The 13,619-nt window shown below is 37.6% G+C and overlaps 1 protein-coding gene across 3 annotated transcripts in view; it reads right to left on the reverse strand.

Moving 5' to 3' along the window:
* The window catches only part of LOC133537142 (protein unc-13 homolog C), a 400,509-nt gene that overhangs the window by 284,965 nt on the left and 101,925 nt on the right, over window positions 1-13,619 (reverse strand). For all 3 annotated transcript variants that reach the window (XM_061878045.1, XM_061878036.1, XM_061878053.1), the window contains exon 5: window positions 9,333-9,411. In XM_061878045.1, the coding sequence (XP_061734029.1) occupies window positions 9,333-9,411 (79 nt within the window). The remainder of the gene's footprint in view (window positions 1-9,332; window positions 9,412-13,619) is intronic.

Here is a 13,619-nt window from a genome sequence, read left to right on the forward strand (position 1 = left end):
ACCAGATGCATCTCTATTACAATCCCCAAAGAGGCCACTTTAAGTTGATGATTACTTCTATGTGTAGAAATCTGTATTTATAATTGAATCACTTGTTTATTTTTCAACACGTTTTTAGTTATTTTTATATCTTTTTTTCTGAATAGTTCAAGAAAGACCACTACAAAAGAGCAATATTTTGCACTGTTATACAAATTAATAAATCAGAAACTGGTGACATTGTGCTGTATTTTACTACTTTATCTCTTTTTTTGAACCAAAAATGCTTTGCTCTGATTAGGGGGTAGTTGAATTAAAAAAATGTTCACAGGGTACATCACTGAAAAAAGGTTGAGAACCACTGCTTTAGAGGTTGCACAGTATTGATCAACTTGAGTAGCGATGAGAAATGAACTTACCAAAGCCTGTGATTTCCAGGAGGGCCGCAAAGTGAGAATAAAAGACATACAAAAAAAATCAGACAAGTTGTAAAATGTACAATACGACTGAAAGCACTAACAGCAGAGTTATTATATTTATATTCCGTCTTTAACTGCCATGCAGGACTGCTGCTCTTTGACAGCTCGTCGTCATTAAGCCATTAAGGGCGTGATGTTTGATGCTGTGTTTCTATCCGTTCATGCACTAAATATTACTCGACTGCAGTCATGCTTGACTTCAATTTTTTTTTTTTTTTACCCCCCCTTCAGTCCTCACTCGGGTGAAGTTTTTTCTGCTGTTTGCATTTATTCATCACATTTATTTGTCACACAGAAACACAAAGACGGACACGTATATGAGTGACTGACACATCTTCACCAGCACAAACAAAGGACGCACAGATATATATATATATATATATATATATATATATATATATATATACATGAAAAGTGATGGCTTTCAAATAAATATCCATTGAGTATTTTAAACCATTCTGGAGGAAGTTAGGTGACACAAACACGGCGGACATTAAGAACCGCATTGCTCTTTACCACCACCCTCTTTGTGTGTGCAGCCCAGTTATGGTAAAGATCCATGAGGAGGAGCCATGGAGGACGGCGAAGGGACCTCTACATGAACTCTTGAGCGTTGATGTAAGTTTACCAACATGCACCGGCACTGCTGAGGTTGCTGCAGGCAAATACCAAGTGACCCTGGATTGGATCTGATCGGCTGCTTTGTGGATCAATTTCCATCTTCAAATTTGTTCTTGCTTATGCAACTTTGCTCCGTCGCTATGTGGATGCTGTTCATTCTGATCAAAAGCTGCTGCTGCTGCTGCCCTGAAGCAATCATACAGCAAATGGGGCGAGGTAGGTGGGGCGACATTGACAAAGGAGAGGGATGACGAAGGGTGGGGGGGGCGGTGGAGGGTGTATAAGGGGAGACGGGGGACGGGGGACGACCACCAACTATTTTGATGACTTCATCCCGTGTGTAAAAGGCTTGTCGGGCGTCACTTTTACATGATTTAAAAGCCTCGCACCGTTAAATCAGAAGTCAATCAAGTCACTCCCATATATTTTTGGGTTGAGTTGTCAACATTTCACATTAAATCCAAAACATTAAAAAAAAAAGTCCCAAAAAATTACATCGGCTGTGTAGGATGAAATCTGACAACTCACGGAAAAATATCACCCAAAGCCGTCATGGGTATGTATAGGAATAGCAAGAAAACCAAGGGTGTAACGGTACATGTAATCGCATCAAGTTACGCTACCGGCACTGATTGACAAATGGGAAGTAACTGCGTACAGTTAATATGGCCCCGTGCCTAGGTGGATCTCCCGTTAGAGAAAGTGGGTAAAGTCTGCTGAAAATGATGGAAAGTGTCACTTTACATCGCAATTGTGGTCAAAGTTGGAATTGCCACAAAACACATTTTAACATATTACAGACAAAATGTCAGCTTTATCCATCATAAAACCTGTCATTATTAATTGGCTTTAGTGCATCGACTTGGGGTAAAGTCTCTCTAATGACACCTATGTTTTGTTTAAATAATAGTTCCTTGAACGCACCACAATTGTGCTATATAGCGGAATAGCTCGGTTGGTAGAGCGGCCGTGCCAGCAACTTGAGAGTTTTTGATTGATTGATTGATACTTTTATTAGTAGATTGCATAGTACAGTACATATTCCGTACAACTGATCACTAAATGGTAACACCCGAATAAGTTTTTCAACTTGTTTAAGTCGGGGTCCACGTTAATCAATTCATGGTAAATGAATTGCAGGGGTTGCAGGTTCGATCCCCGCTTCCGCCATCCTAGTCACTGCCGTTGTGTCCTTGGGCAAGACACTTTACCCACCTGCTCCCAGTGCCACCCACACTGGTTTAAATCCGTGGACCCCAATCTGTGTGTAGCTGCGGACCGGTCAACGCTTGATAATTTGTCCCGCGGCCCGGCAGGGGGGATTTTTTATTTGTATTATTTTCTTTCCCTTTGTCATGAAAAAGGGAGGTTTTTGTCATGAAAAATTGAGTTTTTTTTGGGTGGGTGCACTAATTGTAAGTGTATTTGTGTTTTTTATGTTGTTTTAATAAAAAAAAAATATATATATATATATATATTTTTTTATTATTAAAATATAATTAAAATTAATACAAAATTCTTCTACGGCCCGGTACCAATCGAGCCACGGCCCGATACTGGGCCACGGCCCGGTGGTTGGGGACCACTGGTTTAAATGTAAACATTAGATATTGGGTTTCACTATGTAAAGCGCTTTGAGTCACTGGAGAAAAAGCGCTATATAAATATAATTCACTTCACTTCACTTCACTATGCTATGCTGCTCCAAATACTGTACATTTACTGTATTTGTACCTTTCTTTTATCACCTCATCCTGGTTCTTATACGCTGGCGCGGTTTGTAAATGCATGAAAGTGAGCTTTAAAGACGATGTAATGTTGAGTGAACAGTGAAGTGTTCATGTTGGATTCGCTGCTACCAGATCGCCGCTGCTGCTCCCGAGCTCTGGAACGACCTACCTCTGAGTGTTAGACAAGCCTCTTCTCTTCCTGTTTTTAAATCTCTCTTAAAAACATACTTTTATTCCTTGGCTTTTAACACTGAGTGATATCCATCCTGCAATGGCGCCCCATTATACACCTGCTGTGAACCTGTTTTTATGTTTTATTTATTTATTTTTTTATCATGTTCTGTTTGTGTTGTTTGCTCGGTTCTGGTATTATCTCTTAACCTGCCCATTTTACATCACTTTGGCTACCCCTGTGGTAAATTTTAAATGTGCTTTATAAATAAAGTTGATTTGATTTGATGAACCATTTTGCATTTTTGCAATGCAGTATAGGTTGTGTTGCACATTCTTAAATTGGTTAGAAATATTTTTTTATTTGAACTTTGACAGCAAAACATTTTTTATCATTATATTTCATAACTGACAAATTCAAATACAATTTGGAGCTAATAATACAACACTAAAATAAGTTAATTAAAAAGAATACAATCCAATTCACATTGCTTAAACTGCTAAATTGCACTTAAAGATTGTTGTAGTTAACTTAAAAAAACCCGGTGTAAAATATCATATACTATGTAATAAAAAAAAAAAAGTATTAGTTTATTTCAAACAGAACCATAGCCTTAAATTCAAACATTGTACTAAACAGTAATTATGACGTACCGTTACACCCCAACATAATATATCGTAAAATATCCAAACGATTTAAAAAAATAATAACAATAAGACAACAACCCATACTTACCAAGACAATGTTGGTTTTTAATTTAATGAGAGATATGGACAAATACAGCATCAACTCATGTGGTTCACTGTGATACAAAACATTCATCAGCATCTACTGCACATGTGCATGACATCAAGTATTACTAAGCATTCAAATGCACCTCCGCTCAAACCTCCAAATTGTTAAAAATAAATGAGCATTAACGAACATAACTGTCTGGTACGTGATGATGAAAAAACATACGGTGCACAGGACAAAACATGTGCTGCACGTCATGGACAAACGAGTACAAACGAACATTGATAGTATTTGGCATCGGGGAACGTTGTCGTCATTGCGAGGCAGCGACCGTGTGCTAGTAAAGTGTGCCGCGCCTCAACAGGCGTGACTGTCAGATACGTTATGACACTTTATGTGCCAATAAGCAAATAAATAAATAAAACGGGGTGGGCAGCGTCACTGGCTTGCAAAGTTTAAACACTCGCTCCTGGATCATTAATCACACATGAGAACTCGCAATGTAGCCCCGATGCTTTCATCATAAATGCTTGTTACGGTATAATTAGCGTAACCACCATCCCGATAATGCGCTACTTGAATAATTTAAACCTACTGCATTTCCTCAGATAGTGGACTACTCTCGAATAGACTACTGTTTGTTTCCAAATCAATCAAAAACGTTGCTTCCTACAGTTGGCTGGTGAATGTCTTCACACACACATCTCCTACAGAGCAAACATGGCATCTGTAAAGCTGAAGTTTATTGTTGGAGTTGAACATTGAAGTCCTTACTATGCCTAAGTCAATAAACAATGTATACATTTTAACACATCCCCGTAGTCCCTGCAAAGGAACCGGTTTGATTCCAGTCCATCAGGTTGATTTAGAGCTCACATTTGTATGTTATCTTTACAATTTGACCAATACTTGCTATTCTTAATCGTTCTTAAAAAAAATCTAGGATTAATATATCCCACTGTTTGGGGTGTCCTACATTGTTTACATGGTCAAAAGGCCTTGGAAGACGTATATGGTAATTGGGATTTGTTATATATTATATATATAATACAAACATATAATATAATATATAAGTATATATTATATACCGTATATTAGGGCTGGGTAATATATCAATTTCGTAAGATATATTTTGAAACAAGATATGAATTAAAGGCCTACTGAAATGAGATTTTGTTATTTAAACGGGGATAGCAGGCCCATTTTATGTGTCATACTTGATCATTTTGCGATATCGCCATATTTTTGCTGAAAGGATTTGGTAGAGAACATTCACGATAAAGTTTGCAACTTTCGGTGCTAAGACAAAAGCCCTGCCTCTACCGGAAGTAGCAGACGATCACGTCACATGTTGATGGCTCCTCACATATTCACATTGATTTTAATGGGAGCCTCCAACAAAAAGTGCTATTCGGACTGAGAAAACGACAATTTCCCCATTAATTTGAGCAAGGATGAAAGATTAGTGCTTGAGGATATTCATAGCGACGGACAAAAAAAAAAAAAACGCGATTGCATTGGGACGGATTCCGATGTTTTTAGAGACATTTACGAGGGTAATTCAGAGAAATCCCTTATCTTTCTATTGTGTTGCTAGTGTTTTAGTGAGTTAAATAGTACCTAATAGTCGGAGGTGTGTGTCCACGGGTGTGTTGACGCGCAGTGTCTCAGGGAAGTCGACGGCAGCTGTACGGACGCCACAAGCTCAGCTGATATCCGGTAAGTGGCGACTTTTTAACCACAATTTTCTCACCGAAACCTGCTGGTTGACATTCAGTAGGGATCCATGTCCGCTTGACAGGCTCTGATCCATAGTAAAGTTTCACCTCCAGGAATTTTAAACAAGGAATCACCGTGTGTTTGTGTGGCTAAAGGCTAAAGCTTCCCAACTCCATCTTTCTACTTTGACTTCTCCAATATTAATTGAACAAATGGCAAAAGATTCAGCAACACAGATCTCCAAAATACTGTGTAATTATGCCGTTAAAGCAGACGACTTTTAGCTGTGTGTGTGCGCAGCGCTCGTACTTCCTAAAAACCCATGACGTCTTGCGTACACGTCATCATTACACGACGTTTTCAAGAAAAAACTCCCGGGAAATTTAAAATTGCAACTTAGTAAACTAAAAAGGCCGTATTGGCATGTGTGGCAATGTTAATATTTCATCATTGATGTATAAACTATCAGACTGCGTGGTGGGTAGTAGTGGGTTTCAGTAGGTCTTTAAGAATATATCGTAATATCGATATAATTAATTTCATATTAAAATGACCAAATGCCGCTTATTTATTGTGTTCCTTTTTCTCCCCCGCTATCCCTTCACGGACTACTAAACCCCTGCTCTTCCTCCTACCTAGCCTTGTACTTATAAGAACATCCATGATTGGTTGGTTGTTTACTATGATGAGTCACGATTGGTTAGGGACAGGCCAATCAGAGGCAAGATAGGGCGGGTCATGGAACCAGGAAAGGAAATCACAAAGTGGCTGCCTGCAAATTTTTTTTTTTAATCTGAGTTTGATACATTTTGTATTATTTTCACAACTATTTCATTTATTTTACGTATAAATAATATTTTTCTGTTTTATTTATGTTAAGGAATTCTGTACTACTTAAACAGTTTTTTTTTCCTGTGCTGTTAATACCCATCTTGATTAACTGGTTAATAAAGATGTTGTCATTCACTTAAATTTTACTGAATGTCGCTCAAAAAAGAATATCTTTATATGTAAACTTTCACCGGAAAATATATCGAGATATAATTGAATATCGAGTTTAAGTAAAAATATATCGCGATATACTATTTCGTCCGTATCGCCCAGCCCTCGTGTATATATAATATGTCAATATTACATATATGTTATATTTTGTATTGCTACTATGGTTCAGTTTTAGTTCCTACCTGCATTATCCTTTCCATCCTTACCTTTTCCATGCTTTGTAACTATAAAGTTTTTCTAAGTTTAAGTCTAATGAAGTAATGGGTATATGACGCCTAAGTGAGTGTACAGCCCACTCACTACCCGCATTGATCATGTGTTGGTGTTTCATAGCGGTCATCTGCTTAATTTAAAAAGTCATTATATTTGACCTGCAAATGCAATAAATAGTTGGCAAACATAATTTGTTCTTCGGTAATTTTTTAACAAATAGCGGCGCAGAAGGAATATGAAACGCCCAGCTCTGCTCAATGAGCCCAATACTAAACCTTATTTGGCGCTATAAAAGCAAAATCATCCCACATTTGGAATTGTTTTATTTTTCTTAGTTCTCTTCAGATCAGGGGTGTCAAATGTACGGCCTGCGGGCCTACACCGGCCCGTGAACAGGTTTTACCAGCCCGCGGGATGAGTTTGTATAATTATAAAAAGTATAAAAATTTGCCAAATTTTAGAATGAAAGAAACAGCTGTTCTACATGTGTCCACTAAATGTCACAATAGCAATTCTTTGTATCTTTGTAGATCAGGGGTCACCAACGCGGTGCCCGCGGGCACCAGGTCGCCCGTAAGGACCAGAAGAGTCGCCCGCTGGCCTGTTCTAAAAATAGGTCAAATAGAAACACTTACCAGTGAGCTGCCTCTATTTTCTTAATTGTATTTATTTACCAGCAAGCTGGTCTCGCTTTGGTGATTTGGTGTACAGTTCAAAGTGTAACATGATTAATTAAAAAATGTGAGAGTTGACTTTTGTATTTTAGATGAGTTATTATTTGTACAAACATGGTGCAAAGTAATTCATGATTTGGTAAAAAATGTTAGTGGCTAGTTAGTTAAATGGGATATTGTGATTTAACAAGATCATTTGAAAATGTTCAATTTGAAAAATGTGCTGTTAGAGAAAAAACAAAAATAAAGTGTTGCAAATTGATATTTATCGGTTTCTATATATATATTTATTGTGAGAAATCATTAAGATGATCAGTTTTTCCACAATGATAAATATAATTAATTACTAATAATAACATAGAGTTAGAGGTAAATTTAGCAAATTGGCTATTTCTGGCAATTTATTTAAGTGTGTATCAAACTGGTAGCCCTTCGCATTAATCAGTACCCAAGAAGTAGCTCTTGGTTTCAAAAAGGTTGGGGACCCCTGTCGTAGATGATGCTACATATGCAAAAAATAAAAACAATAAACCGCATGATGTTAGTACATCAGTCAAGGAAAATGAGCAAACTACATACTGTAAATAACATGCTGTAATTTGATGTTGATATTATCTTTTTATCTTGATGGATTGAAAATTAACACCAATGAGTTGACGGATGAACATTACCACATCATTTATTTAGAAAGTATAAATAACGACAATAAAGATAAAGATAGAATATTATTAACCGCAATATTTAAGAGTAAAAAAAAATATATGATTTCTACATTTTCAGAATGTGTTTGTTCTATTTTTAAACAAAGAAAACAATCTGAAGTTGTCTTTATACCAGTCAGGCCCACTTGGGAGTACAGTTTTCTCCATGTGGCCCCCCATCTAAAACTAGTTTGACACCCCTGGTTTAGATCAATGTTAGAGATAAAAACTGACGTCAGATGCCACTCTTCCAACTTCTTTTACTACGAGCTGTCACTTCTGATGAACAAAGTTTGGTGTTCCACATTCAAGGGACACAGCAGCTGTACTGGCTATGGGTTCTTTTTCTTTTTTTCCCTGGATCACTTTACAGCAGACCTGGGTAAATTAAGGCCTAGGGGCCACATGCGGCCCGTTAAGCTTTTCAATATGGCCTGCCGGACATTACCAAATATTTTTTTAGATCTTTAAGATGAAAAGTGTAGCCGCCATTAAGATGTGAAGTCATGTTTTCTAACGACCGTAAGTCGTCCGTAAGGTTGGAATCTGCGCTTTTGGACGATATACCAGTTATCATGGTAATCTAATTAGTTACTATGGTCATCCAATTAGTTACTATGGTCATCTAATTAGTTACTATGGTAATCTACGTCACAGCAGCTCAGACGAATTGCCAAACAATGTGTGCGGGGAGCATTTCCATAGACGCGGAAGGAGACTTTCACAACAAAGTTCTAAAGCTTAGTATGGTATCAGATACATCAGATTGTAGGTGTGTTTATTTTGTACCCCTCACGTTCATATTTCACTGTTTGTTGCATTTTTGTTGCGTTTCACTTGATTGTAAAATGTGTCGATCGAAAGGGGTTGTGACATTCATATTTTGTCAATATTCAGTGTTTTATCATTCATAGATAAATGTAAAATTCCATTACGTTTTTAAGGCGGTCTGTTGTAACGTTTTCAGCGTTCAATCAGACATTATTGTGAGGTTTTGTATTAGTGTTCCTAAAAATAGATATACCGGCCCCCTAGACACATTTCTTTTCTCTAAATGTGGCCCCCAGGTCAAAATAATTGCCCAGGCCTGCTTTTCATTCAAGTTATTTCTAAACTTTTCCCATCCAACCAATCAAGGACCTGTAGAACTGTATCAGGTGGCCAGTAAAGCACACAATCCTTTTTATTGCCGTCTTCAGCGCATACTCGCACAGCGCGGGGGTTACAGCATTGTGCCACAGAGAAAAGGTCACTCGGATGGATTTGACATAAATCACATGCAACCTTGTTTGAGGCAGATGACTCACCAGGTCTCGGACAAGAGGCACTGTCCTCTTGCGGCGTAAATCTGGCATGCTGTCAATACCATAAAGAATACTGCCAGCCCTAGAGAAGCAGACAGATTTAAGGTGTATTAATATCATATAATAATACATTGGTAGAAGAGGGCAAGTCGTTGATTTACGTGACCGACAAACGCCATGGATCACACCACCTGTCAGACCTGACTCACCTTTGAAGTGACTATATGTGGTGTTGACCACCCTTTTTTTTAAAAATCCTTCAAAACCTTCCTGCATCGTGTGGACTGCTGTTCTTCTTTGCTCGTTGGTAAATAAAGGTGCATACGTTTACACAAGCACTGCATGGAGATTAGCACAGAGGTGACCATTGCTGTAGTTTTATAAGAACTCAAGAATTTATAATGGGTGTACAAGCTTTCTTTGCTACACGGTTCAATCACTTCCATTCATCCATCCATCCATGTTCTACCGCTTATTCCCTTTGTGGTCGCAGGGGGCGCTGGTGCCTATCTCAGCTACAATCGGGCGGAAGGTGGGTACACCCTGGACAAGTCGCCACCTCATCGCAGGGCCAAAACAGATAGACAGACAACATTCACACTCACATTCACACACTAGGGCCAATTTAGTGTTGCCAATCAACCTATCCCCAGGTGCATGTCTTTGGAGGTGGGAGGAAGCCGGAGTACCCGGAGGGAACCCACGCAGTCACGGGGAAAACATGCAAACTCCTCACAGAAAGATCCCGAGCCCGGGATTGAACCCAGGACCTTTGTATCGTGAGGCAGACATACTAACCCCTGTACCACCGTGCTGCCCTTCCATTCACATATTTGCGAACCTACGATGTGAATTCCTGGATTTTTTTTCACATTCTGTCCCTCACAGTTGAAGTGTACCTATGATGAAAATTACAGACCTCTGTCATCATTTTAAGTGGGAGAACTTGCACAATCGGTGGCTGACTAAATACTTTTTTGCCCCACTGTATGTAATGTAGTAACCGGCACATTTACAATAACATGCGATATTTACGTATTTTGGCACATTAATTTCAAAAACACATCACAACGTTCCCTTATTTTCAACATCACTGCAGACTTCATGATAGCTAACAAACACAATAACACACCACTTACTGAACAAGGTCTGCTGTCACTAGGATGCCAACTGCTAGGATGTTTATATATTACCATATAGATGAAGGATAATGTAATGTACTTATTTATTTAATTACAGACTGACATAAGTGTGCAATACATTATTGTTTATTTTGTTAATATCAGTCCGTTCTACAAAAAGGTCATCCCTAGAAACACACAGTTTATGGACAGGGATCCGCACTTAAAGTGTACATCATCATATAATGTACTGTACAAAATACAATGCATTTCAAAATCTACCCACCAAATGCCCATTCACAATTTCATTTCTTAATAAAAAAGGAATCTTTAAATCCACCAAATCAGTCTCAATATCCAATTATTCAAATTTGATTAAAGGGTTGTATCTTGAAGATCTGTGATAATCTCATCATACTGAGATCAATACCAAAATTATGTGACTAATGTGAATTCCTCAACCATAAGAGGTGTGCTAAATGTACTAAGCATAATGACACAATACATTTATCTAAAAACACTTTTTAAAAATGTTTAAAGAATATAATTATTTTACAGCGCTATGAATCTCAATCCAGATCATCGGGCCTCTCCAGGCTATAATAAACCTTGTACACTTTTGATGACAATTTTCCCTTCTTAACCCTTGTGTGGTGTTCGGGTCTGTGGGACCTTTTTCATTTTTTATTAAAAGAAAAATTATTAAATATTTAATTTTTTGAACCGAGACTCGCTGATTTTGGCTCATTTTCTGTGAAAAACATATATCACAATACATATTTAATGACCACACACCATACACCCCCCTACATATTTCTACTACATATAAGATGTCCGGGTCCACTGGGCCCGGGGCTAATAGAAGTGTGGAAATTGATGTTTGTGTACCACACACACACACACACACACACACACACACACACACACACACACACACACACACACACACAGCAGAACTAGACAGGAGGAGGACAGAGTGTAGGTACACAGAACATCAGCGGGTCAAATGTGCGAAAAAATGAGCGCAGACAAACAATGTCGCAACACTTTCATGTTTAAATACTGAACGGATGTTTATTGGGATAAGGTAAACATCTGTTCAGTATTTTAACATAAAAGTGTTTGATTGTGAGGCATTAAAAGCCACAAAATGCAACGGGTCCATCAGACCCACAAACGCTGGCTGACTAACAACAATATGAACATTACACAAGGGTTAATAAAGGTTTACTTCCAGTGTTGTATCTATGAGAAGTAGTGGTAATCTCCCGAAGATAAGGGGTTCCGGCACCAAGAGTCTTCTTGTGTCGTTCTCCAGATTTATGGGTCTAAACCGGCTGTCAAAGTGTACCAGCTTATCTGAATATGTTCTCGTCCTTCTGCTATTTATGTGAGAGGCTTCATTTATAATCTACAGTAAAGTTTGACGAGAAAGAAAATGAGGAAGCAGTCATGTTAACATATTCACACACGCTTGTGACCACGTCGCCAATATAAATAGTTTGTCTGTGTTAGCGCTTAAAATAACATCACTAATACTTGGTTAATTTTCAAGTCACTAAATGTAAAAGGAGTACTGTGGGCGATGTTTGTATGGTTATTTTTTGGGTTTTATGGGCTGAATAGAGGACCTCCATTGGCTCTTCAGTAAGCTGATGTTTATTTACATTTAATTGTGTGTTAGAATGCATAAAAATACATCCACCATGTCTTTCATAATGATTGTGAACGATAGGAAAAATTCCCCAAAAAGACCAGTTCCCCATTAAGGTTCTGCTGTATTCTGTTGATTTACCATGAATTAATTAACGTAGACCCCGACTTAAACAAGTTAAAAAACTTATTCGGATGTTACCATTTAGTGTTCAATTGTACAGAATATTTACTGTACTGTGCAATCTACTAATAAAAGTTTCAATCAATCAATCAATTCACTGTAAACAATTATTTGTCTATGGCTATTTTTATTCATCCAGGCCATTGTATTCTCTGGACATTCAATCGATCGCAACTGGACTGTTAAGATTGTCTTAGAGGACGTCTCACCTCTCATCTGAGCAGGCTTTATTAAATTATGCTCATAGACTTAGATTGGTCAAATCTAGTCCGACTAATCTAAGTAAGTCCATGAGCTAAAATTGGTCAAATCTAGTCTGACTAATCTAAGGTCTATAAGCTAGGGGTGGACATATAAATCGATTCACATTTGAATCGCAATTCTTATTCATCCTTATTCATTTTTTAAAACATGTGTTTATTGGGTTACTGGCTACATTATTGACTGCAACAGTCAAACACATCAAATGCTTTTCTTTTTTTCTCCTATCCCCAACAAGTAACAACAAAAGAACAAAAACACCAAAAAATTAACCAAAACAATCATAGTAATAATCATAATAATCAAATACATAAATTAGAAAAACAAAAAAAACACACAGATATCAACATTAAACCACAGACAGCTGCATTCCTGAATAGCCCCAGAGTGATACAATGACCCAACAAGCATACAAAAGGCAAAACAACCCGCATTTCAATTGTGTTTGAATCAGGGTTAATTTACATATTTTATATACATACACGTTTCTGCAAAACACCCCACAGTTCTTGAAACGTTGCAGAACAACATTCAATGTCAGCCTAATCCTTTTCAATTTGAGAATATGAAGAACATTTTTAATCCAGCGGTTGTGGTAAGTAGGCGCTGTTGCCTTCCAATTTAAATTCATCCCGATCCTAAATAGATTCATAATTTTTAAAAATTGATTTAAAAAACAAAAAACAAACAAACCCAACAACCAAAAAAAGGTATTTTTTTTTTTGTTTTTGAATTAATAATTAGTTTTAAAAATACTTTGGTAGGCCATTATTAAGTTACATCAAGGTTCTTTTTTAACCTGTAACCTCCTTTGAAAGAGTTTTATTGTAATTATTAGAAAATCGGTTTGAATCGAGACTCCAGTTGAATCTAGAATCGATTCTAAAATCGAATAGTCACCGCAGGAGTCTGAATTGAAACGAATCGTGAGGAGCCCAAAGATTCACCCCCCTACTCTGAGCTGAGATTGGTCAGACCTGGTCATCGTCTCCGAGCATGAATTAATAAAGTCTGTTCAGACAAGTGAAGTCTTTTAATCCATTGAATCCTCTGAGAACAAAATAATGACCT

This window comes from Nerophis ophidion, linkage group LG02, assembly GCF_033978795.1.
Source record: "Nerophis ophidion isolate RoL-2023_Sa linkage group LG02, RoL_Noph_v1.0, whole genome shotgun sequence".
NCBI lineage: Eukaryota > Metazoa > Chordata > Actinopteri > Syngnathiformes > Syngnathidae > Nerophis > Nerophis ophidion.